The following is a 27,762-nucleotide window of genomic DNA, read 5'->3' as shown; positions in this document are numbered from 1 at the left end:
AAACCCAAAAATAAATTTATATTTCCGTGTATAGATATATTGTAACAATTGCCCAAAATATAGTTCATATTGCAAGAAAATGTATTAAAATTTAACGTTATAGCACTTTCCGTGGTGCTATGAAACAAAAACAAATAAAACACAATAAAATTAGTCAATTCGAAAAATTAAAAAAAAACAAAATGAAAACAATGAAAATCATGATGACACAAAAAATTGGTAATCATGCAAAATTTAATATTTTTTCATCGATAAGTGCTATAGGCTCTTGTGTTTCTATTGATAGCTGGCTGAGAAACTATTTGAACACTTTTGAGGGGTGAATTAATAAAATCTTGTTTTAAATTTACGTATGTACTTCTTCTTCTTAAAGGGCTCACAGGAGAAGTTTTTGGTTTTCCACCACAACCTATGGTCCCACAAGTAGCTACCTTTTCTAATGAATTATATGAATTATGTATTACCGGAATATTTGCATTATTTTTATTCATCGAATGATTACGATATTTTCCCATATGCGCCTCCGATTGCACTACATTGTTTGGTACCATTGATCCATTTCTAGGTATAACGCTATTTCTCATTTGTAATCTCATATCTGTATGTAAAGGCATATAATTTTGATTAATTACCTGAGGAGGTGTATTTAAATACCTGTACTGTTGTACTTCTTGTTCATAACCCATTGGCTGTACATTTACATTATTATGCATTTGATAATTTTGATTGGTATATTGCATTGTTTGTGGCACTGTGTATAGAGGAGATTGGACTGACCCATGTGATTGTGAAACATTGTGTACTACTCCTGATTGAGGAAAAGATTGAACTCCTTGAGGTATCGATGTGTGAACTTGGTGATTTGGAACGGCCTGCAATAAAGAATTTGGAATCGTTACTTGATTTAATAAGTTGGTATTTGGGCAAGATTGCGGAAGTGGTTGAGAAATTTGGGGAGAGGCTTGGAAAGATTGTAGAATGGGTTGAGAATTTTGGGGAGAAGCTTGAAAAGATTGTAGAATGGGTTGAGAATTTTGGGGTGCAGTTTGACAATATTGAGGAAGAGGTTGAGAAATTTGAGCAGATGTTTGACAAACTTGGGGAATGGGTTGTGAAATTTGAGCAGATGTTTGGCAAACTTGAGGAATGGGTTGAGAAATTTGGGCAGATGTTTGGCAAACTTTAGGAAGAGGTTGAGAAATTTGGGGAGCGGCTTGGAAAGATTGTAGAATGGGTTGAGAATTTTGGGTAGAAGCTTGAAAAGATTGTAGAATGGGTTGAGAAATTTGAGCAGATGTTTGGCAAACTTGAGGAATGGGTTGAGAAACCTGGGGAGAAGCTTGACAATATTGTATAATGGGTTGTGGAAATTGAGCAGATGTTTGGCAAACTTGAGGAAGAGGTTGAGAGATTTGTGGAGAAGCTTGGCAAACTTGAGGAAGAGGTTGAGAGATTTGTGGAGAAGCTTGGCAAACTTGAGGAAGAAGTTGAGAATAGTTGGGTTGAATCGTAGCAGAATTAGCTAGCTCAACAGGATTAAATACGGTGTTTTCAAAATCGAATATTCCTTTTTTGTATATTACATTGTTAATAGGGAAATCCGGATTAATTGCATTAATTGTAGATATGGGTAATCCATTTTGATACAAAACTTGTGGTCTGATATTATTGTTGTTAAGCATATAAATGCTTGGCATATTTTGTGAAGCCATATAATCATTAGTATTATTTTCAAGGTGTAAAACATTTGTTGGTATCGAATTTGGTAGAATATTTACATCTGTTTTAATATTAGCAGCGGCTGAATAATTTATAGAACTATTAATTGTATTTTCACGATTCTCAGGCATTACATCTAATTGAATAGGGGTTGTATCCATATTTATTGGGTTCTGAGTAGATGGTGTGTCGTTTTTTATTATTATGTTTGGCCTAGTGCTATTTACATATATAGGTTGTGGAGCTTTATTTTTTAATATAACATTAGCAGGTGGTGGGTTAATAACTAATGGCGGTCTGGATTCATTTGTTACTATAACTGTAGGCGGCTGTCTTATATATAATTGTGGAAGAACTTGTGTATTTTTTAAAACAATAGGAGGAGGTGGATCTATATAATTAGGCTTTATAATATTCATGCCATCCTTTGGACATTCTTGTGTGTTACTCAAATATACTGGATAAATAATTTTGTTTTCATTAGTATAACTCGTTTGATTACATAATGGTACGATACTTTGTGGTTGCTCATAAAAATAATTTGGTGATATATATGAGTATCTAGGATATTGGTCATTCATGGAAATATTACTTTTGTTGGAATTCCTTCTTGATGATATATATACTTTTTCATTTTTATTTTTTATAAAATCATTTTCTTCTTTTTGAGTTGGTATAAATGATTTTATTTTACTATTTCTTTTTTCTTGAATAATTTTAGGTTCTCTTTCATATTCATCATTTTCATCTGTGCATCTATCATCCTTTGTAATGAATTCAACCCATCCTTCAAATTCGATTTCTTCATCATCACTACAAGAATCTTTGGTTGTTGATTCTTTTAGAATTGGTTTTTCAAATGTTAAATCATTCTTTGAAAGTTTGTGTCTTCTACTTGAATGTTTTTTCGTATTTATATCGATACCCATATTTTTGTTAATTAAGTGTATAAAAATGTGCGGTTTCTGTTTGATATGTTTTGGATTAACTACCACCCACTTAATCAATTTACTGAGTAGAGCCTTTTAATTAATTTGTTTATTTAGAAAATTAAACAATATTAATTTTTTAATTGTTCTGCATATATGGATATAAAATCTTTCGTCTTATGATAGATGAATTCACACACCATATATATTTAAGCCAACATGAACATGGCATGTTATCAAAAAATTACCAGGCTATTATTTTTTCAGAAATTTGAATTTTTACTGAATATAATCTATATATATTTTATCGGACTTCGAATAAATTGATGTCTATAAAAAATAATTTTGAGGTTATGCATATTTGTTTGTGTTATATTGTTCAGCGGTACCAATTTAAGGAGTAAAAAAATGGATATGTAAATATATTTTTTTGTTGACCTATACGGGTTTATACACATGCAAAATATAAATTGCTTTAATTATACAAAAACAATATTCCGTTCAATAGTTTATATATTTACTAGCTATTTTAATTAGAAAAAATTATTCTTAAAAGATAATCTTAGGAATAATGCAAATCTTCCAAAAAATAAAAACTATGCTAATTTTAATTTAATGTATTTATATATACAATTTTATGAAAGAAAAAGCTAAAACACCTAAATTGGTTAATAGCACAAAGATTTAATTGGATAAATAAAACATACAAATAATCGACAACTAAATTGTGCAATAAAAACATCAACAAAATAAAATAAAACAAAAAACAACTAAAATAATAAATATAATTTTATCAAACTCATAAATATAATATTTAATTTATCAAGAAAAATAAAATAACAAATAATAAATGGATATATTATATATAGAAAACAATTTTATGCGCTATTCAATATAAAAAAACGGTTCTATGATCCATATGCAACAGTTACAAATTTAACATAAAATTCTTCGATTTGAAATATAAATTGTAGTTGAAAAAAAAAAAGTTAAAAAAAGTAAAAAATATTAAAAAATTATAATACCCTAATACTTTTTAAAAAATAAAAACATATTGGTTGCTTATTAATAAATATTAACAATAGACCTTTTTTTCGTTGTTTCTTTTTTTTTTTTTTTTTTTGAAAAAAATTTAATATAAACATGTGTAAATACCTATATATAATAAACAAGTAACTGCACTACTAAATATGGCATTATAGAAAAAAAAAAAATTATGTTCTATTTGTTATGAATTCAACAATTTTCATAATATATATACATGTGTATAATAATTAATAATTTAGTTAGTAAAATCGCCATGGGAAAAATAGGTTTAAATAGTTATAATCTAGAAATTAAAATAATAATAGTAAATAAACAAAAACATTATTATTAATAATATATTTAAATTATAAAAATATAATATATATTTGTCAAAAAAATTATTATACTATTAAATTTTATAAATTTATACAATTATAACAATATGAATAAGCTGTAAAGCAGAACAGTGTAAATACAGAGAGTTAAGAAATTTTTATAGACCATTTAGAATATTATGTTATACATATATAAATAACCTTATAATGAATAAAAATATTATTTTTTTTCTGTGTGTGCTTTTTTCGTTTTTTTATTGCAATATATATATATATATATATAATATATATTTCTGTTGTGTAGTAACGCAGAGTTATCGTTGTATATATATCAGCATTTGTATTATTTATATGGGGCTATAGTTTATATATTTGTATATTATATATATAACTATTTTAAAGGATTATAAACAGGATAATGTGGGTTTTGACACAATTTAGAAATTTGTGTTCTCTCCGATGTGAAATGTTACATATTCAATTTGTTATTCTATCCTTATTTACCTAATTTTCTAATATCAACAATTATGCACATAGGTGTATTAATTTTTCATAACTTCATTGTCAGTTTCAGCAAATACCTTCTCAAAAAATAAAATAAAATAATATCAAATGTTAATGAAATATACTAAATGTATGTTCAATTTGTAGAATTATTATTTTAAAAGGAAAAAATATATACCTATATTATACTCATTATGCATATACAATTATGCCTATTTAATTTGTACACAAAGGGGCGGATAATAAATATTTTCTTGATATATATTTCAGGAACTACATTGTTAGACTTTTTAGTATATACATGTATATTTATTTTTTTAGTTTAATTTTAAAATGTCATTTACATAAAGTTTTGACAATAATATTAAACACAAAAAGCTGTGTAAATTTCAAAAAAAAAATTGTTGATAACTGTAAAATAATGTAAAAATGTGGCGACATATATTCACACATTTATACATATTTCCAATATATATGTATAGCAAAAAAAATTAATAGGATAAAACGAATTTTTTTATAAAAACTTTTTAATATATTGCATTAATTATTAAACTGACAAACTTAATTGAATAATTAATCAATTAAAAGGAAAACGGAGTTTGTAATTATTTAATTAGCAAGAAAACCTTTATGTTTTAATTATTGCTAAATTTATTTATTGTTATTATATATATATATAGTTGCTTATTTATTATGGTGGTCATAATGAGGAATATGCTTACGTTTGTACATTCCCTTTTGTACAAATATAAACGTAGTGTAAACTGTCATCTATAGGGGGGGCTGTATGTATAATGATACGAAAAGAAAAAAGTTTAATAAATATTGATAGAGAAATTTTAAAAAAATATCTGTATGTATAGGTTAATTTTTATGTGTGCGAAAATATTACCTACTATTCCTAGCATGGGTCGTTTAACAGTTTTAACCGTAACATTCCATTTATAATCTTGCTTTTGTAAATATCCCAATCGATAAGATGGTTGAGCATGAGATATAATAATAAAAACGCCTTCAGATCTAAATTGATTTTTTATAATTTGAATTATACAAAATTGTAATATATTTATTTTTAAAATATAAAATAGTGATAATATATAGTGAAAAGGTACATAAATGTGTGTGTGTATGTATAATTACTTTAAAACCCTTGATGTTTCGCATAGCATTTCTTCAACATTTTTTAAAGAATCTTCTGAGCAAACTATAGAATCAAGACACGCTTTATCAATAATCAAGTCAAATTCTCCATTTTTAAACAATTTCATATCACAGACATTCATTTGGAGATCTAAAAAGTTCGAATGTGTTAATATGTGCGCATAAGTATATATATATATAGTAATTGTGTTTATATTATTTTGAGAGTAATAAAATAATGCATATATTAATAATATCGAATACTTATTAAAAGTTTAATTTACATTTTAAATTGGGTTTGTCCTTGTATATCTCTTTCATTTTATTTATGCATACAGAGGATGCGTCGATGTTGGTAATATCAGTGTAGCCACTATCAAGCATCTCTTCACTAAATTCTGAAAATATTAAACAAAAAAAATATTAGTAAATATATGAATATTAAAGCGAAGTATATAAGGCAGCATATAATTGCGCTAATTTCCTCCATAAAGTTCTTACTTGATGTACCACATCCAATATTCAAAATTTTTGCATTATTTTGAATATTTAATTCGTCAAATATGTGTTTTACACCATACCATTTTTGATGCCAATCAAATTGTTCTTCTTCCCTTTAAAGAAATAAAAAAAATTGTGTTTTAAAAAATATACTAATAAATATTTTCATAAATATATATAATTATTAAATTAATTCATTCTATGTCTATTACTTTGTGTATCGCTCATTCCAATAGGATATATTACCATACTGTAGTAAAAAATATATATAAAGAAATGAGAAAAAATGAATGAAAAAATTTATATATAGTTTAAATAACCATGATGTAAGTTAGGTGTAACACAATATAGCTTTATATATATATTGTTATAGTTTTTTTTTATGCGAAAAATGTGTAAAATATTTTAAACACTGCTATTTGTTTATTTATACATATTTGTTTTATGTTTCTATTTTTTTTTATTTATACTACTGCCATGATGAAGGACTAATCAATATAGTGTTTTAACAAAACATGTAAGGAAATTATTTAGAAGGAAAATCAAATATTATAATTATTTTATTCTATATAAAAAAATGGTAAGCTAAAAATTCTTAAGAATCGCGTATTTTTTGTAAAATGGGTATTTCCATAAAACTTTAAAAATTTTTCTTAGCAATATATGTATTATATATATTGATATTTTTTATATCATTGTGTTTTTTTTCACATTTTATTCCAATTTATAATTTTTTTTCTTTAATAATTTAGTTAGTGTTAGTAAAATTTTAAAATAAATATAAAAAAGGATGTGCACATATAAATATTTGGATAATTGATGGAAGAGTCAATTATACCACCGTCACTAATAAAGGAGATATTAATTGTAACAATATTAACTGATTAAAGACATTAATAAGTTTAATTTTTATATAATATATATATGTATATCCTTATTATTTTATCCATGTATCTTGATAATATACTCTTATAAGACATAATTTTTTTTTTAAGTATATGTGTTTTTTGATAACATAAAATATTTTTATAAATTTAGCATAACCTTTTTTTCTTGTTTAAGTTTTTAATAGTAAACATATCATTAGTTAATATGCATGAATTAATAACCATAATCTTTTATTAATTGTGAATTTATTTTTAGGTTTCCCAAATGATACTATTTATCCAATTTTATAATTTTTTTATGCTCCTCTCCAAATGATGAGAAATTTGTAAAAATATATAATTTAAAATACTATAAAAAATTATAATGCGTCTTATGTTATAATACAAGTGTGTATATAAATCCATAATTGTTTTCTTTCTCATATACAACTGCAAATTTTATCATTTTTAAGGGAGCATAAATAATTCGTGGTCGCATATTTCCTATATATGTTTTCTTTACTTTATATTAACTTTTCATTTTCACACAATAAATCCAACATTTTGTTGTGTTTTTTTTCAATAATCTTTAATTTTTCTTTGACCTAATCATAAGAAAACATAAATATATAAAAGGTTGCATATAGGGGAAGTGCACAAAATAATTATTATTCGATCGATTATTTTAGTATATATAAGCATTTCGAAGGTATACTCTATATATCTATAATGGATATATTTTTTAGATTATTTTGATTTTTCTTAACATTGAAATTTTATATGAAAACGTCTAAGCAAGGTGGAATTAGCAACCTTATATTCCCCTTTTTTTAAATAGCTATATTGATATATGCATTTATATATATAATACATATTCATATAAATATATGTAGAATCATTAAAACGATACATATTCCTCTATAAATAACACCTTCGAATAAATATATTGTAAATTATTACTTGCTTTAAAGTGGCCTGTATTTTTGCATTTTTTTCATTTGCTTCGACGGTATCTCGGGCATTCATTTTTATAAAACTAGTATTATATTGTATATATAATTTAGATGGTATAAATATACATATATATGTTTAAAGTGAATAATATAATTTTTTTTTTATTTTCTTATATTTTATGTACACTGGGGCATAGACAATAATATATATAATTTCTATATGTGTGTGTACTGTTCTTTTAAGAATGTAGCTACCAAGTATTGTCCTATAACATTAATATTTTATTATTTGTTTTAAATAAATGAGACATTTTCTTATGTATGTGTGAAAGGAAAATAGTGCCAAAAATGCAATGAAATGCGAAAGAAAAAAAGTTTATAAAAAATCATATAAACATAATATATTTGTATTTATGGATATATGTATTTTATTTTTTTACCACGGAAAATAAGCGAATGTAATTATAATTAATCATTCAATTATTGTCCGAATTTTTTTTCCGCTCAAAAATTATATATTGCAATTATTCACTATAAGTTTGTATTTATATAGCTAGAAATCTATTAAATATTTTTTTGAATAAAGTTTATATTTCGGAGGCGTCTCATGTATATAATATATAGTTTGTTTAATTATTAAGAAAAAATTATATTTTTTATCATAATATATAAATGTAATTTTCGAAAAGTTGAAAAGATTTTTGCATTTTTTTCGTAAATAAGCATATATACTTATATTATATATATATATATATATAGACTAAATATATACATAGTTTAGTATACATAAAAAAAAGTGTAATTATTCTTGTAGTATATTTACATTGTTGAGATGAATATAAACACATAAACTACATATCATCAATTCAATTATGTATACTCATAGGTTTGTTATATTGCATATAGTATATTTTCCCAATCACCGTAAATGATACAAATATTGCCATGTTTATACATGGGTAAATTGAATGACATAAAGGCTTTAGATCTTAAAAAAAATAACATAAAAGCATTAGTTGTTTGTTGTACATATTTAGAATACCCACAAGATAAAATTCCCAAAGGATATGACGGTTTGCGAATTAATCTCGAAGATATGGGATTAGAACAAATATCTCAATATTTTGATGAATCCAACAATTTTATTCATTCTTTTGTTACCCAAAATAAACCAGTCTTCGTTACATGCAGGTATCTATATAAGTGTGCATATGTTAGGATTGTAGTAATATTCGAGGACTTATAAAAATAAAAAATTGTATTCGAAATATTTGATTGCACCATTATATATGTATATAATATATTTATGAGCATGGAAGTATGAAAGTAAATACATAAATTGGTGATAAAATATATTGAAAACTATGTATCATATATATATTTTTTTTGTCTTATAGTCATGGAATAAGTAGATCACCAACAATAGTATTAGCATATTTGATAGGAAAACAGGTAAAAATTGTTTCTTTCTCTTAAATTTGGATAATGAAAAAATATACATATAGAGAAAGAGAACAATGAAAAAGAAAGATGACTTTTGATGTTCTACTCTTTATAATATAGCTCATCTTTCATGCGTATATTCCTTTTTTTATAGAACTATTTTTTAAATGAAGCTTTTAATTTTTTAATGAACAAAAAGAATATATGCCCAAATGTTGGATTTGCCGAACAACTGTGTAATTACGAAGAAAGTATTAAAAATAAAATCACCTTTTGCTCAAAAAAATATGCAGATTGGTATGTTTCTGATATGTGCTATAATAATGTTATAATAGATTTTAGCCCTGAATAGTATATACCCATAAAATTATATAAAAGAATAAACAGCAGTATATATGTTTTGCCCATATTTATAAAATAGTACATATTCCTACTTTTTAATATTATTATGTTTATTTACAATATTCTGTTTCAATACCAGAAAAAAGCGGATGCAATAATTTTTTAAATCAAGCCAATACACACATATATATATATACATAATAAATATACTTTTATTTATTAAATGTAAAAAAATATAATCAAATTAATTATATATTTTGTTTAGCGATGTTGATGGTGATTTTCATAAAAATAAGAACAAATAAATAATTACTGTTAACATATTTGTATTTGTGTATATAATATTTATGCTTATTATTTGCGCATAAGATTCATAAATCTTTTACATATTTTACGATATTTTTAAATCGCTAAATTAGCAATTATAGAAAATATATATATGTGGTTTTTTAAATATAAGTATTTCGGAGGTTTCAACATATTTCATAATAACAATTTATTTTAATTTAAATATATGGTTATCATAAATTAAAAATTATTTCAATTAGTTAATTATATTATGCATTTTTAATTTTGCAGAATGTAATTATATATAGCAATGCTTATATATATTCACAAGGTATTTTAAAAAAGTATTGTTTTTTTATCTTATTTAGAATAAGTCGTTTATATATAAGTGATTAATTAGTAATACAAATTTGATTCCATGTTATTACTTTAATTTTGTCTATTTACTTTTATAGCTCCTTTTTTTTTCTTTTTATAAATATATATTTTTATCATTAAACAATTTTATTAAAATACAATTATAACATACATGTGTGCATTTTTTTTCGAATGAAATTCTACATAAAAAACACACTAAAAAAAATATGAGCTCAATTTATTATTCACTCTCTTCAGTTTAGTATAAATACAGAATAATATAAATATGCATATAAAATTTATGTAAACCCGCTTGTAAAAAATGGGGATAAATATAATACTACTTGTCTATATAAATTTTTTTTTTTAAATATTTTTAAATGAAAATTTACTTTTGAAAATTTTGCATAAGATAAATTTTTTATTCATACACAAATATGCATATATACATGTGTGGAAAAAAAGAAAATATAGAATTCCTTTGTTTTTTCTCTCGAGTTTGAGAATTATGGGTAATTCCACAGTTTGAATTTTTTTATTACATTTTTAAAAATGTGCAACTGTAGAAATAATGCATGCAATATTCATTAAAAAAAATAAATAATGTTCCTTATTATAAGTGTTAAGAAATAGGTAATTTTAATATATGCATGTGTATATTCTTTTTTTTTATCTCTTCTTTAATTTTATTTTCTTTGCCTTTTTTTTTATTTATGTTTTTTCTCTCTTTTTAAGTATACAATATGCCATTTTATGAAAAAAGACATATTTATTTAAAAAAAAAGTATAATTATGAATAAGACCAAATTGATAAGCGCAAAAGAAGTTTCTGAAGTCGTTAGCTGGTATACTCATGCTTGTGCTGGAAGTATGCAAGGACGTCGATCCACCGATGAGGATGTAAAATAAATATATATACCCTTTTTTTTCTTCCTATTTGTTTACTTAAATTTGCATAAACTTTTTTTATTAATATTTAAAATATATTTATACCAATATATGTATATTTAAATGAAAATGTTTTATATCTGAATATTTCACTAATATAATTTGCAAGAATATCTCTGTCTAATAATATATGGAAAGAATAATATGATTAATTAATGGGCCATGTATTTCCATCTTAACTGGTGTTCTCAATATAATATAAACTATACTAAATGGAAATATTACACCTATGTATATTTACATTCTTAGGCAACAGTCATATTAGCGTCTCTCAAAAATTTCGAATCATGCAGGTAAAATCGAAAAACGATTATTTAATATAATACTATTTTTTATTGTTTTAATATATACACTAATATATTTTAATTTTTAAATATATGTTTTTTTTAATGAAGGATGTGCACTATATTTGATGGGTAAACATACTTATAAATAACATTAATATGATAGGGAAGTTAATTTTGATACATAAAATATAAATGTGCTATATAGTTATTTTTTATAAGAATATGAAATTTTGGTAATAAGCTCACGGTTTTATTTTATAAATAATTTAAGGCATGTAGGAAAAGACACAGCTTTATTTTGCGCTCGGAATGCGGCCAATTTTATAGGTATAGCTAAAACCAAAGCGAGTTAATAAATAATATATATGCACTAATTTTGGGATTTATATAAAATAATAATATTCTCTTCCCTTCAGGAAACTGTAAATCTTTAGACATAGATAACATAACAAAAGCTTGCATCCAAATGGATAAAGAAATTTTACGTCAGTACAAATTTATTTGAAAAAATATATATTCAAAAAATATATGTGCATGTATTGAAATAATTCTTTGTATCTTCATCGATTAATAAATTGTTTAAGTTATTGTGGTAAAATTATTTCATTAATGCTGCAGAACTGTTCTAATATGCAATTACTAGTAAATACGAAAGAATATGCACAGAATAGTAAATATATTTTTATGGTTATATTTTAATATATATTTTTTATGCGGATTTTTTTTTAATTTGTTTAACGCAGAGAGTAGCTTTTCCCACAGTGGATCAACAGGTATAAGGAGTAGATAGATAAACAAATGTATATATATATATATATATATAATGCTATGATATTTATATTATATAAATATGTGCAATCTCATATTCTAATAAAACTTAAAACTGAAATTATATACAAAAAATACAATATAGAATGAATTTATGTTATTTTTTTAGCAATAATTGCGATCATCGAAAAAATTGATGGCAGCGACATGTTTAAACTTTATATTTGTAATTTAGGTACCAATACATATTTTTAAATTTGTACACTATACTTTTTAATAAATTTTTATTAAGTATTACATATATAATTCATTTTATAAATTTATACTCTTACTATTTGTTCATTATATATTTGTCTTGCTTCCCAAGTGAATATTTTTCATCATTTTATTATTCCATATTAACTTACTGAAGGAGATTCTAGAGCAATGTTAATAAAAAATGATGGATCATTTATTTCTTTAAGTGAAGATCATAAACCTTATAATGTAAAAGAAAGGGAAAGAATAGATAAAACTGGTGGGTTTGTCGCGAATGGAAGGGTACTTGGGTATATTGGTGTTTCAAGATCATTTGGAGATAAAGTAAGTGAAAAAATTGGCCAATGTAAACAAAAAAACAATGGAATTTTCTTTTATTTTTTTTTTTATTTCTTGTATAATATTGTATTATTTTTATCTTTTTAGAATTATAAAAAAAATTTAATTTTCCCAGAGAATACTCATGAAACTATGATGACCTGTGTGCCTGATATAAGAATATATTATGGAAATGTAGGTGATATATTATTTTTAGGTTGTGATGGTGTATTTGAAATGCTGTCATGGAGTGATGTAGCGAAATTCAGTTATGAAAGTGTAAATAAATATGCATTAAGTGACGCAGTAATTAATATTTTAGACTATGCGTTATTATCTGGGTCAAAAGATAATATAACAATTCAAATTGTTAAATTTTTTAATGATAAAAAGGATATTTTTTATTTTAGAGAAAAAATTATTCCCGGTATATATATACCTAATGAACATATTTCGAAATATGAATTTTATGAAAATTTTTTGAATAAATATCATATAAAGAATAAGTGCATTATTAACACATTAATGGCTAATTGTAGCGAAGTTAATCAAAAGTATTGTTATATTGGGCCATATTTAAAAAAAATACGAGAAAACAAAAGCACACACATTATATTAAACAGAAGATATAAAAAAAACATAAAAAATTTAACTATACCTATTCTACATGAAGATTTTATTCGAAATAACGTTTTTAATAAAATGGATCAAATTGGTTTTTATAGAATGAGAGATTTCTTTAGAGAATATGACAAAAACCAAAAGATGATCAGTTATTGAAAAAAAATAAAAATTAATGCATTACGTAATTTGTGCTATAGTATTATTCGCATATCTTTAACGTTCACCTATATATATATGTAGGTGATTACGCGTTATGTGTATATTCCACTTTATTGAATATATTATTAATTAATAAAATTATTATGGCCATTACCAATTTATTTATTAATGAATATGAAAATATTCGTATTTATACTCTTTTTAATTTTTAGTCCTTATAACAGAAACAATTCGTTTATTACATCATAAAAAAATTTATTGTCTCAATATTTTTACCCTTTTTTTAAGGTCTTATCATATTCGATTTACTAAAACTTGAACTATCGTTTCTTATTTCATCAATTTCGTGAACAATTATAAATTATTATTTGTTATTTTATTTTCCCATACCTAAAACTATGAATTTAATGAATATTGTGAACGTAATGCTTATTCGGTACACAATTAAAAATGTGTCTATATTAAAAAAAAAAAATATTCTTAAAATATAAATAATATGTGTGACGATAAATATGTATAATTTACAATAAAACTTATGTTTTTTATGCGATATACATATTCCATCTTTACACATACATAGCTTTTTATGTGTATATACACGGCTATCTACTAAACTAGCGTTTTTAGGAATAATATTTTTCTGAACAATTAATGTTAATTACTCATTATTTATGCTTGCTAGACAGCTGTTAAAAAAAATATATATTTGTAAGGTGTGTATTTCTACAAATTAGTATGACGTGTACATAATTTATATGATTTGTATTAGCAAATAAAAATATATAGCTATATTATGATTTTTTTATTTAATTAGTATAGCTACATTGCTCATTTGTTGCAATTTATCAATACATTTTCATAATATATTTATATCAAATTACACACGATACACACATGTTTATTTTTTTATTATATTAACTTATAATCTAAATCAATGTGAAATAAATATTATCGAAATATATATTTTTTTATTTTTTTTTTATTTTATTATCTTATACCATTATTGTTGTTGTGAAATATATTTTAAAATATTTTCTATTTATATTTATAAATTTTGTTTATTATTTTAAATATAATAATATCAGAACATTTTTTTAAATTGCATATATTCCGAGGGAAAATAATATTTCTTATTTATATAGATAATTTATATTTATCCAAATATTTATAGATCTTCATTTATTGTTTTTCGTTTTTTATTAAACTATTTTTCACGATGCAACCTTTCAATTTCGTAACACAAATGGATAACAAAATGAATGTAGCCCCAATGCAACAATTTCAAATGTATGTTCCTAATCAAAATGTAGTATATCCACAAACATATTCAGATAACGTACAACAATATAATCATCCTATATTTTTCGAGTCATTACCACCTGTATATGTCAAAAATCAGTTATTACCCTCTCCGATATTGGTGCAAATGCCTACTACAGTAGTTGTTCAAAATGAGTCCCAACCAGCAATGGTTCTTAGTCAACCACCTTCTAATATTGTCGTCAAAAACAATCCACCTACGTCTGTTTTTGTCAAACAATCAAATCCAAATGTAGTTGTTAAAAATGAAGCACCTCCAAGTTATATGCAAGGTATTGATGCATGTCAAGACACAGTAGTAGTAGACCAAGGTAGACATGTTATGACAAACTTGAATAAAAATATTCAAATGTAAAAATCAAATATGGATGTAATAGAATATCCCTAATCATAATCATGCTAACTAATACCGATTTTATAAATATAAATATATAATAGAAAATTTTGTTTTATAATCATGCGTAAATTTCACTTATTTTTTTCCATATTTTATGAAAAAATATGTGATTTTGTATTAGTTGTTGTATATATATTTGTAGATATATTTCATTTTTATTTATTTAGTGGATTCTCTAGTACCTTTTTCCGCTATTTTTTTGTTTTTTTGCCTTTTTGTACATATGTAAATATGACATTTTTGGATATAGTACAATTATTTAAAAATATAGCAATGGCAATGTAAATATACATGTGTATATATTATTTCTCTTAAATAAACTAATACCTTGTGTAAATAAGATATTTAATCAATATTACTTTATAAAACAACAAATTAGCATTTTATGCGTAAGAGTCTAATGCTTAAAACAGTTTGGCGATATATCGTCGTATATAAAAAAATATTGACACATTAAACGAAAATAGCATGAAACTAATAAAAATAGCACAAAAATAACAATTTAATAATTTGTTTTTATTTTATTAAATCAAAAATATCATTTATTCTTTTACACAAAAACAAAAGAATATGCATATTCTTCAATTTATATAAAAATTTAATATATTTTTATTGTATTTCTTCAATTTTTCTAAACAATTTTATTTTCTCAAAAAATTACGTTTTCTTGGAATATATATTTAGCATATATTTATGCTTATAAAATAATGCCATTTTTGTGGGTCATCCAGGTATCTATGCTATGAACAAAAACTTGTCTTTTATTTGTAGCAAAGATGTACTTGCTTATATATATATCTTTTATTTACCTATGAATACTCTTAATTCCATTTCCCTTTCAATGTATGCACAAACAAATGTACCATATTTACAATGAATATAATCGTTTGCTTTCACAGAAAGACATGCAATTAAGGTACTTAATCATATTGTTTGTATTTAGTGATAATTCACCCTGTATGATTATTTGAATATTGAAAACTATTGTAAGGTGAATAATTATTATCATTATTTAAAGGAATATTATTATAATGGATATTATTTATAGGTATTGTTTTATTTTCATAGTCAAAAATTTGACTATTATTATTATTATTATATATATATGGAGCTTCAATGTGATCATTTAATTTTATAGTATCTAAATTGCTTTTATTTTGATTAATACCATATTCCATTATACTATTTGTATTTATACTACTGAGATTTAATCCACTAAGTTTATTATAGTCCCCTATTGAAATATTATTATTGTCATAAAACTCATTTTGAGATTTTTGAATGATTACATTTGGATTTTGTTGTCTAACAATTATTGGTCTTGGTTCATCATTTTTTAAAATTATATTTTGTGGGGGTAAATCTAAAGTGATTGGATGTTTAGGCTGAGTGTGTATTATTATAGCAGATGGTTGTTTTACAATTATAGGCTGTACGCTGTTATTTTGCAACATTATGTAATATAATAAATTATCCATTTTTAAAAAAATAATAATAATATAGTTCAAATTTTTGAAAAGAAAAAGGAAATAATAAAAAAAATATATATATATATTTGACAAAATATCTGAAATAAAATTTATTTTTCAAGATAAATGAATAGTAGTTATGCATAAATACTTATGACGTTGTGTTAACTTTTATTTAATTTTCACAAATCATTGAAAATTAAGGAAACAAAGAATACAGAGAATTATTATATATTTGTACAAAAACAAAGTTAAAAAAATTAATGTTTTTACTCAAAAATTAATCGTTTTATATTTATTTTTGAATATATATATATACTGAAAACTGTAACATCAAACTGGATGTATGCACACATGTAAACTCAAATTAAATTGAAGAATAATTTACGCGTTTACTCATGTTTTACTTAAACAAATTAATCTCAATGCACACATTTATTCGATTAAATGCACCTAATAGAGTTAAGAAAGTACACGTCACAGGTCTTGGTCTAAATAATATTTTATTATTTTATATTTTACTAATTATTATTCACCAAACAATTTAGGCTCGCACACAAAAAGGATAGTATGTATGAATAAGATATATATGAAATGTTTATTACTATTTATTTTTATATATTCTACATTATTCTTTACTTAAAAAAAATGCATAATCCGATTTTATTCTGGTACTAAAATATATAGGATTTATGCCTTTGTTTGATTTTCTTGTAATTTTTACAATTAAATTATATTTTTTGTTATATTAGCAACAACATGCCTAATACGAATATAGTTTCAATAATATTCCAATGAAATAAAATACAATAATCATGCAAATGATAAAGCAATACTAGACAACAATATTACTCATTATTTGTTTCAGGATAATATTAATTATTTCTTTCACTTAATGTAAAAATAAAGTTCAATACATAAAATATGTTCTTTAAAAGAGTGAAAGTATTGTGTTTATTATCATGCATACAAATACATACACGTATTTACATATACATGAAAGGCTCAAAAAAATATTTTTTTTAAGAATGGAAAAATTAGTATTCTCTAAAAATTAAGGAAAATTAAAAAGTCAAGAGAATAAATGAATATTATGTTATCACTGATATATTGTTTTTTCCAATTCATTTTGATATTAATTCACATATACGTATATTGTATATCGAGTATTATTAATTCAACAATTTTTTATAATTGAAATATGATTTATTCCCATTGAGTATGATAATCACCATCTCTGTCAGTTCTCTTATATGTGTGTGATCCAAAAAAATCTCTTTGTGCTTGGACCAAATTAAGGGGTAAATTTTGTGATGATATCATTTGAAAATAGGCTAAACTTGCTGAAAATGCAGGAATAGGAATAGAACATTGTACAGATATGTCTACAACTCTTCTTAAGGATGGTAATTTGTTTTTCATTTCTTCGGAAAATTCTTTGTCCATAAACAATAATTCTAAAGCATTATTATTTTTATATGCATTAGTTATACGATCTAGAAAAATAGCTCTTATAATACATCCACCTCTCCATATTCTTGATATTTCTCCTAAATTTAAATTCCAATTCATTTCTTTTGAGACTTGTTTTAATAAAAATAATCCTTGTGTATATGAAATAATTTTACAACAATACAAAGCATTTAATAGATCATTTTCAAAATTTGTTAGATCTTCATTAGTATTATTAATTTTTATTTCATTAGAAAAATTATTATTTGCGTTTATTCTTAATTCTTTGTAAGCACTTAAATTACGGGCATCTAAGGCAGCACAAATAGTTGGGCAAGGGATGCCTCTTTCAATAGATTCGAGCATAGTCCATTTTCCTGTTCCTTTAGCACCCGCTATATCCAATATAACATCTACTAAATAATTATCTGTTAAGTTATCTTTTTTATCTAATATTTTTGATGTTATTTCAATTAAATAAGAATTTAATATACCTTCATTCCATTTTTTAAATACTTCTGCTAACTTTTTATTATCATATTTTAATATATGTTTCATAATAAAATAACTTTCTGATATTAATTGCATATCACCATATTCTATACCATTGTGTACCATCTTAACATAATTTCCAGATGATCCCGGGCCTATATATGTAACACATGGTGATGTATTAACTTTAGCAGAACATTTTTTTAATATTTCTTCTACCTGGTCATATGCATATTTTGATCCTCCAGGCATAAAAGAGCAACCATATCGTGCCCCTGCTTCACCACCACTAACTCCCATAGCTAAATATTCTACATTTTTTTCAGCACATATTTTTATTCTTTTTTCTGAATTTAAATACCATTCATTACCTCCATCTATTATTATATCACCTTTTTCATAATATTTTAATATATTATTTATATTTTCATCAACTGCGGGACCCGCTTTTATTAATAATATAATTTTTCGAGGTTTTTTTAAATTATTTATTAACTCTTCTAATGTTTTATATCCATAAATCACTAAATTTTCTTCCTTGGCTCTCTTTAAGGTTTCAGTTGTTCTTTCATAAGTTCTATTGTATACTCCTATTTTAAATCCGTTACTAGCGATGTTCATGCTGAGGTTTTGACCCATAACAGCAAGTCCAATGAGACCAATGTCGCAACCATCTGTCATTTTCCGCAAAAAAGGATATAGAACAAGAAAAACTACAAAATTTTTTTGGTAAATATATATAAGTACACAATATTATTGTGTGCCGTATTTTTAAATATATAAATTTTTCGATTTAGTGCTATCTGATTATTTGGCCAATGCCTTGAGATTCATCTGAATTATATATATATATTCAAGAGAGGTGATTTAAAGGGACTGTTAAAAAAGAAGGAAATGTTGAATTGGTATATGTATGCATAAATGTACAATAGATGTATAACTATATTTTTGCAGTTGTTATTTTATCACATATTTCTTATTATTAATACCTTTAATTTTTAGAGAAGGAAATAAAATCAATTATAAATGCTGAGTTAATTTTAGCATTCTTTCTCATATTTTTATTGTTAGAGTATTTTGCATATTTTATTTTCCTCTTCTATGATATTGCCTATCATAAAATTATCAGTAAATAAAAATAATACGCTTATATTGGTTTTGAATAAAAATTAAATTGATTGGATATTTTTTATTTATTATTTTTTTTTAATAATATAACAAGTTATATTATGTGTAGAAATATTTTTCAACAAGCATTACCGAAAAGAGAAAAAAATAAGGAATACAAAAGTAGTGAATGATATCCGAGTACACAAAAATAAATAAAATATATACGAACAAAAATTATATAGGAAAAATTATAAGGGGCAAATATGCCCTTAAAATATGCGCTTAAGCGATAGTGGCACACTGATAAAAATATATTGAATCTTCTAACTATATGCCGATATTGCACATAATATATATGATTGTACAGTTTATTTTTTTTCGTTATTGTATTGAATGTATTTTTAAAGGTAAATTACCTAATCTAATATATTTTCAGCATACATGCAAAATATACGTACAAAAAGAAAAGGAGAAAAATGATATATATTCTTACTATTTATAAATGATAAAAAATTGAAATCCAAGCAAATAGAAAATATGTCAATATCGAATAACATATTTATCCATATCCATGTATAATATACATATATCTACAATATGTTTTTTTTGTATATACAATTAATATTTTAGATATAAAAAATAACGATGCCTTAAATATACAATGCTTAGCTCTATGATACAATTTAATAAGAAAATATTTTTGAGAAATGAACTTTTCAAAACTTTTATAATACAAAAAGAAAATGTAATAAAAGGAAAATGTTTTATGAATTTAAAAACAAATAATGATAGATATAGAAATTTTACAACCTTGTCAGAAGAAGCAGTAAATGCTATTACAAATTTGAAGGAAGTTGTAAAAAAACAAGATAAAAAAAAAAAAAATATAACAAGAGAAACCCTTAAAAATTGTCAAGGGCATAAAAGAAGATATAAGCTATTTGGTAATAGAGAAGAATTTCATAATATAGATAGAGATAAAAATAATTTAATAATAGAGCCAACTGATTCATTTCGAGCTGTTATTACGACTTCTAAAAACAATGTGCATATACAAGTTTTAAATAAAAGTAAAAATTATAAAACAATATTTAATTCTTTTGCTGGAAATGTTGGATTTACTAAAACTTTACAACAAAGTGAAAGATGTGCATATAGGATAGGAGAGAACATTGCTAAAAAGTGCAAAAGACTTGGAATCTTTTCGATTGATATTAAATTTAGAAGAATCATGAGAGTTGAAACAGTTTTACAAGCTATGTATGCAAACAACCTAAACATAACAGAAATAATTCATGAACCCCGATTACCTAAATGTGGATTAAATGCATCAAAACCTCGAAAGAGACGACGTGTCTAAGTATTATATAGTAGTGCACATTCTTTCTACTGCTATAGTATTAGTAGTATCTAATACATAACATAGAATGTTGCACATATATATATACATGTTAATATTTTTGTTTTGTCCTTTTTCTTTGTTTAGTTATTGCATATACATAATGTATATTAAATTTTTTTTTATTATATTTATTTAGCTTAAACATATATGCCTTAAGGAGTTCTCCAATTTGCATATTTAATAAATTTTTTGTGATATATTTCACCATTTAAACTAAAAATATTTTTTTATTTTATTAAAATATTGTTTTAAAAGTTAATATTATACATTTTGTAAAGGTAAAAATATGTAGAAAAATAATTAATAAAAAATAATAAGCTATAATTATTATTTCAAATTTTTCTAATTATATAAAGTACATAAAAAAATTGCTAATAGGGTTATCCCTTGTATAATGGGAATATATATGGTATATTATATAATCATACAAATGTCATAAAAAAAAGTAAAATAATAAAAAATTGAAGAAACTGCTATAATACTTTTTCATAGTGTTATATAAATATCAATTAAAAGATAAAAACAAAAATATAAATATTATTATGTGTCCAATTTTTGTAAGGGGAATGATTGATTTTATAGGTATAAGAAAACGGGAAAAATCATGAACTTATATTTCTTCAATCTTGTTACCTATTGATTGATTCATTCATTTTATATTAATCTGTTGAGATTTTGACACTTAATTCAATTTACTTCATTTCATATTTGATATTTATCAATTTATAACTTTTTCTCTATAATTTTTAATGGCATGCTTTATAGCATCTTCGGCTAATAAACTACAGTGGATTTTAACGGGTGGTAAATTCAAGTGAGAAGCAATATCATTATTTTTAATTTTTAAAGCTTCATCAATTGTTTTCCCTTTTATCAATTCAGTTGCATATGAACTACTAGCAATAGCTGACCCACATCCAAATGCCATAAAACGAGCATCTTTTATCACATTATCCTCAATTTTTAATTGCAATTTTATAACATCACCACATGAAGCTTTACCAACAATCGATGTTCCGACATTTTTTTCATTTTTATCAAATGACCCAACATTTCTTGGTTTATTAAAATGGTCTTTTACATTATCACTGTAATTACGGCAATGTAACTGATAGCCATTATTTGTGTTATTTATTTTTAAGACATTTATATATGAACATCTTCTACTCCTTTGGAAACACTGATTAAGCAATCTTCTATTCATTTTTTATAAACAAAAAAAAATATGAAAAATATCCAAACAAATTGAAAATAATCCTCGTGTATATTTGGATTGATATAAAAAAATATATAAGTTTATATATGTATATATTTTATATGCGTTTAAAAAGGTTATATGTATAACTTTTCGATAAAAAATAATTTGCTAACAAATTCGAGCTTTGTTTTTTTTTATAATTTTCCTTTATTTTCTCTTTTGCTATTTATATATGGTTGAACAAATTTATAGTTAATAAGAATAGTGAAAAAAAAAATATATTATATTTATTATATTATATTATATATATTTGTACATAAATATTTTTGAGTTTAAGACGTAAAACGGCAAAATTATCAAACAAAACATTAATTTAGTTATATAATATTATGTACATTAATTTTTTTATATAATAACAACAATATGGCATTTAATAAAATATATAAATTTGCATAAATATACATGTATAATTTATAAAAAAAATCTCAAATAATTCGAAGATTAAAAAAAATTATATATGTATATATTCCATGCACAAAAAAAATTAACATCCTATAAAATTGTTACATATTTTTACTGCTTTTTTAAATATATATAATTGATATTTTAGTTATTTAAAAAAAATTATATGGAAAAAAATATGTATAAATGCGTTAAGGCGAGTCATTGTTCCTTTTTCATCTTTTGTTAATATATATATATATATATGCATATATTAATTATTTTCCCATAATTTATAAAAAAATAAAAAATAATTTGAATAAAGCCAAAACTAGACAAAGAGGAAATCATATAAAATGTATATATAATTAGCACAATTAAGAATTAAAGATTTGTTTATACTTCATTTTTTATATATATTGCTTATGATTGTAAATACTAAAATAAACATTACAATTTTATGGATATATAACTGCTTTGCGCTTTTTTAATAATGATATATCTCTTATTTTGATTGGCAAAAAAAAATTATTTTGAATTATCACTTTAGCAATGATATGTTTTACGGTATAATCATATAAATCCCTTCTTTTGATTATAAAAAACATAAGAATATTTAAAACCAAAAATTTAAAAAATAGGGAAAAAAAAATATAGCACCCACATATATATAATTTATACTACTGTATCAATATAATCAGGTATATAATAACACAACATATATTTCACTTGAATCAACACAAATAATAAATGGGCACATACAAAAATTCTAAACACAATTAGTAGAAATGTAGGAGGGAAAAGTGCACATATGTAGCGAATAGATTCAACTAAATACATATATACAAAATTCTACTGCTTAGTGTGAATTGGTTCGGTTATATCCATCAAATATTGCTCTATTCCTTTAGCATAGTCTGATGGATTTTCCTTAATTCTTGGTAATAAAGTGTTTCTAATAGTTTGGTGGTATTCGTTAATATCTGCAATTTCTTCAGGGGTTAATAGAGAATAGTCTAATAATTTTTTTTCATATGGGTAAAGGGTTAAATCATTAAAAGTTAAAAATTTAGCATTATCCGTTTGTTTTTTAGTAACTACATATTGCATGTTTTCGATTCTAATACCAAAATGGTCTGCCCAATAATAACCTGGCTCATTAGAAAGTACCATATTTTCTTTTAATGGTGTTCCAGCAGCTGGAGAAATAGAATATCCACCTTCATGTACATTTAAGCATATACCAACACCATGACCAGTTCCGTGATTATAATCTAGAAAATTGTTGAATAATGCTTGACGTGCTAAGAAATCTAAAGCCATTGAATTAGTATAACTAGCAAAGATAACTTTTCTTAAGCTTAAATGACCTTTTAAAACTAAGGTATATAATTTTTTTTCGTCAGCAGTTGGCTCACCAAAATGGGTTGTTCTTGTTACGTCTGTTGTTCCATGTAAATATTGTCCTCCAGAATCTAGTAAATAAATACTTGGTGTGATTTTAGCATTAGTATCTTCTGTAGATTCATAATGGATAATAGCAGAATTGGGGCCTATAGCTGATATAGTTGAGAAAGATAGGGATATAAAATTTTTTTTGGTTGATCTAAAATAGTCGATTTTGTTTCTTAAAGATATTTCTGTTTCCTTAAATAATTCTTTAGTTTTTCTTTTTTCTTCACACCAATGGAAAAATTGCAATAAAGCTAAACCATCTAAAACATGAGCTTCTTTAATACTGTCCATTTCTACATAATTTTTAATTGCTTTCATATCTACAATTGGTGATTTCTTCAATAAAACTTTTTCTTTGTTAAAAAGCATGTATATCATTAAGTTGATATGTGGGCTTAGAGATATATCATATCGTGGACTGGAATTTTCATGTATGCTTCCTAGGATAATATTTTTTCCATTATTATTTTTGGTATTCTCGCTTTTGGATGAAACATTTTTTGTTAAATATGAAACAACGGAATCATAATCCATAAGTTTTACATGTATTCTTTCTAAATGGGCTAATACATTTTTTTGAACATTTTCAACTTTAGTGAATAAAATTATGTCATCAATTCTTCCTTTATCTCTATTATATTTAAGATATACATAGGAATAAAATAATGGAGAATATTTGTAGTCATAACCTCTTAAATTTAACAAATAAGCTATTTCATCAAGTTCAGAAAGTAACAAAGAATCTACATCAGGGTTCTCAATGAAAAAATCAGAAGATTCTTGAATTTTTTGTGCAGCACAAGAACCACCGAATTCTCTGTCATATATAAATATCGGTTTTTTATTTACATCGTTGTTTGGTACAGTAACTAATGGTGTTTCTAATACATATAAATTAATATTATTATCTTTAACAACTTGATTAATGGAATTTTTATATATGAATTTTTCTTGGATTTTTTTATCGGGGAATTGAATTTTTATTTTATTTTTTAATTTTTCATAAAAAGAAACACTTGTATTTTTTCCATCAAAAGCAATAGTATTAAATTTAAGATCGACGATTGTTTGAAAAATTTCATCTCTATTTGTTATTCTACCAATTTTAAGAGTAAAGAAATTTGTATCTAATTCTTTATTAGCTTGTAATTCATATAAAGAATTTACATATACTATTTGTGCATCTTTTGTTAATATTAATATTCCATCAGCACCACTATAATTAGTTAAATAATAAATTTTTTTATCTTGGTCATTTATAATTTCAGAATTGTGTGCATCACTATTTATTATGATGTAAACATCAATATTATGGTCACCCATATATTTTTTTAAATTTTGAAGTCTCTCTTTATACGAATCACCACCCATCATTTGGTTGTTTTGTTCATTTGAAGATTCCATATTGTAGTTATTGGTATTGTCGTTATTTAAATTAACTTCTTTTGAGTTTTTTTTCCCTTCTCTTAAATATCGATTTTTACTATAAAGACTGTAAAACCTCCTAGTAAAAAAATTATTTAATTGATCTTGATGTTTTTCTGTGTTAGTATCATTTATTTTGTTATTATTTTCGATATTGATCTTATTATCATTATTGTTATTATTATTAAAGTAGTGGAATGAATTTATATAAGCTGAAACGTAATTTGCCTTATTTCCTTTGCTAAAGAAGTTTGCATGGATAGCCGTAAACAACAAGTTTGCATATATAAGCGAATTTATACGCATATTTAAAAAAATATATATATAAACTATAAATTATTTTTTTAAAGCAAAACTATGAAAAAAATTCAATTATGTATATACATTATTATATATGGGCATATATTATATACATACACGAATTATATTTTATGTGGTTTTTAAAGTTTTTTTGTTTAGCCCACACTAAGCCCTTTTGTATATACTGTAAATATATATTTTTTTTTTCAAATTTGATATATAAACATACTGAATAAATATATATTTATAATTCTACCGTAATTATTTTTCCATATTTATTATATCATATATATAATTAAATACGTATAGCAAATAATTATTTGTAATAACTAAATTAAGAAAAATATATATTCCTAATTTTACATAAAACCTTATTTACTATATAAATATTTTCCTTTTTTTTTAATTTAAAAGGCGTAATTTTCCACCTATACGAAAAAAAAAAATAATGCATATATCCTATTATATAATAATAGGCATAACGGAGATCGAAAGGGAGAATTTAAGGGGCGAATAAATTATAAGTTTAGTAAAATGTTATATAAATAAAAAAAATAATGAAGATATACTAATTATGATATTGCCTATATAATAACTATTTAATTGCTGCTTTTTTTAAATTAAATGTTTTTAGGAAAAAATATATGCAATTATTACATAACGGAGCATAATATATGCCCTAAATATTATATATAATATTGATAATATAAATTCTAATAGAAATGTAGTATTTTCTATATGTAAAATATATATAGTTTATAATAAAAATATATGTATGGAATATTTTTAGCATTTGAAAAGCAATTTTAAATATGAGAATAAAGGGGATGTATCTTATTAAGCACAAAAAATATTAAGAATATATATATGTATCTAATATTTTTATTTTCTAATGGATATAAAAGCAGTTTTATATTAATATTATGTAATTCCTATATTTTTTATTTCTAATTCAATTTACCCCTTATGTGTAATATTTATTCTCATATTTACGGTCATATATATATTAGAATTTTATGGTATCCAAAATTACCATTGTTTTGGGGTTTGTGTTTGTGCTAATTTTATAATATTTCATACAGCTTTGTTAAATATTAGAAATAAACTTATCCCTTTATATGTTAGGATTTTAACATTTTAACCTAATCATATTTTAGTAAATACATTTTTTTAATGCTACTATTATAAGCATATATTTATGTTGATAATTTTTATCGGTAGCAAAAATGTGCTTATCATTTGTTACTATTTATTGGATATTAGAGGAAACAATGTAAAAAAAATTCAAATAATTAATATAGAAAAAAGTATATATAAAACGAATAAAGAATATTACAAATATTGCGTCTAAATTTTATTCATATGACTTGTATACAAATAATTACAATAATAATAATGAAAAAACGAATGAAATATTTATGAACATATTATCATGTTGAATATTTATGTCAAAAAAAGTGAACAAAAAAAATATAATTATCATAATGTACGTTATTTATTGTTTTTTTTCGTATGTTCCAATGAAAGAAGATAGTC

The 27,762-nt window shown here is 23.3% G+C and overlaps 10 protein-coding genes across 10 annotated transcripts; 4 read left to right on the top strand and 6 right to left on the bottom strand.

The window, feature by feature from the left end:
* Positions 1 to 245: 245 nt before the first annotated feature.
* Positions 246 to 2,648, bottom strand: PY17X_1322800 (conserved protein, unknown function; the record flags this gene model as incomplete). Its single annotated transcript, XM_721817.1, has 1 exon — positions 246 to 2,648. The coding sequence occupies one exon, from the start codon at positions 2,646 to 2,648 to the stop codon at positions 246 to 248; it is 2,403 nt and encodes an 800-aa protein (XP_726910.1).
* A 2,583-nt stretch (positions 2,649 to 5,231) lies between these two features.
* On the bottom strand, positions 5,232 to 6,633 carry PY17X_1322700 (methyltransferase, putative; the record flags this gene model as incomplete). The annotated part of the gene is made up of 7 exons (XM_022957086.1): positions 5,232 to 5,296; positions 5,406 to 5,533; positions 5,654 to 5,804; positions 5,938 to 6,051; positions 6,155 to 6,267; positions 6,367 to 6,404; positions 6,625 to 6,633. 7 exons carry the CDS (start codon positions 6,631 to 6,633, stop codon positions 5,232 to 5,234), a joined length of 618 nt encoding a protein of 205 aa, XP_022813562.1.
* A 2,268-nt stretch (positions 6,634 to 8,901) lies between these two features.
* PY17X_1322600 (protein tyrosine phosphatase, putative) lies at positions 8,902 to 9,768 on the top strand (the record flags this gene model as incomplete). The annotated part of the gene is made up of 3 exons (XM_022957085.1): positions 8,902 to 9,164; positions 9,371 to 9,425; positions 9,571 to 9,768. 3 exons carry the CDS (start codon positions 8,902 to 8,904, stop codon positions 9,766 to 9,768), a joined length of 516 nt encoding a protein of 171 aa, XP_022813561.1.
* Positions 9,769 to 11,195: 1,427 nt separating this feature from the next.
* Positions 11,196 to 13,762, top strand: PY17X_1322500 (protein phosphatase PPM3, putative; the record flags this gene model as incomplete). The annotated part of the gene is made up of 9 exons (XM_022957084.1): positions 11,196 to 11,303; positions 11,601 to 11,644; positions 11,747 to 11,767; positions 11,910 to 11,965; positions 12,055 to 12,123; positions 12,382 to 12,411; positions 12,576 to 12,641; positions 12,819 to 12,988; positions 13,091 to 13,762. 9 exons carry the CDS (start codon positions 11,196 to 11,198, stop codon positions 13,760 to 13,762), a joined length of 1,236 nt encoding a protein of 411 aa, XP_022813560.1.
* A 1,219-nt stretch (positions 13,763 to 14,981) lies between these two features.
* PY17X_1322400 (conserved protein, unknown function) lies at positions 14,982 to 15,440 on the top strand (the record flags this gene model as incomplete). The annotated part of the gene is made up of 1 exon (XM_722318.1): positions 14,982 to 15,440. The coding sequence occupies one exon, from the start codon at positions 14,982 to 14,984 to the stop codon at positions 15,438 to 15,440; it is 459 nt and encodes a 152-aa protein (XP_727411.1).
* A 992-nt stretch (positions 15,441 to 16,432) lies between these two features.
* Positions 16,433 to 16,960, bottom strand: PY17X_1322300 (conserved Plasmodium protein, unknown function; the record flags this gene model as incomplete). The annotated part of the gene is made up of 1 exon (XM_722317.2): positions 16,433 to 16,960. One exon carries the CDS (start codon positions 16,958 to 16,960, stop codon positions 16,433 to 16,435), a length of 528 nt encoding a protein of 175 aa, XP_727410.2.
* A 1,197-nt stretch (positions 16,961 to 18,157) lies between these two features.
* Positions 18,158 to 19,576, bottom strand: PY17X_1322200 (6-phosphogluconate dehydrogenase; the record flags this gene model as incomplete). Its single annotated transcript, XM_722316.1, has 1 exon — positions 18,158 to 19,576. One exon carries the CDS (start codon positions 19,574 to 19,576, stop codon positions 18,158 to 18,160), a length of 1,419 nt encoding a protein of 472 aa, XP_727409.1.
* Positions 19,577 to 20,666: 1,090 nt separating this feature from the next.
* On the top strand, positions 20,667 to 21,365 carry PY17X_1322100 (mitochondrial ribosomal protein S11 precursor, putative; the record flags this gene model as incomplete). The annotated part of the gene is made up of 1 exon (XM_722315.1): positions 20,667 to 21,365. The coding sequence occupies one exon, from the start codon at positions 20,667 to 20,669 to the stop codon at positions 21,363 to 21,365; it is 699 nt and encodes a 232-aa protein (XP_727408.1).
* Positions 21,366 to 22,125: 760 nt separating this feature from the next.
* Positions 22,126 to 22,611, bottom strand: PY17X_1322000 (uncharacterized protein; the record flags this gene model as incomplete). The annotated part of the gene is made up of 1 exon (XM_722314.1): positions 22,126 to 22,611. The coding sequence occupies one exon, from the start codon at positions 22,609 to 22,611 to the stop codon at positions 22,126 to 22,128; it is 486 nt and encodes a 161-aa protein (XP_727407.1).
* Positions 22,612 to 23,898: 1,287 nt separating this feature from the next.
* PY17X_1321900 (uncharacterized protein) lies at positions 23,899 to 26,232 on the bottom strand (the record flags this gene model as incomplete). Its single annotated transcript, XM_722313.2, has 1 exon — positions 23,899 to 26,232. One exon carries the CDS (start codon positions 26,230 to 26,232, stop codon positions 23,899 to 23,901), a length of 2,334 nt encoding a protein of 777 aa, XP_727406.2.
* Between the last annotated feature and the right edge of the window lie 1,530 nt (positions 26,233 to 27,762).

The sequence above is a fragment of the Plasmodium yoelii genome (assembly GCF_900002385.2).
Source record: "Plasmodium yoelii strain 17X genome assembly, chromosome: 13".
In the NCBI taxonomy this organism is placed as follows: domain Eukaryota; phylum Apicomplexa; class Aconoidasida; order Haemosporida; family Plasmodiidae; genus Plasmodium; species Plasmodium yoelii.
This window is presented reverse-complemented; position numbering and strand designations above follow the sequence as displayed.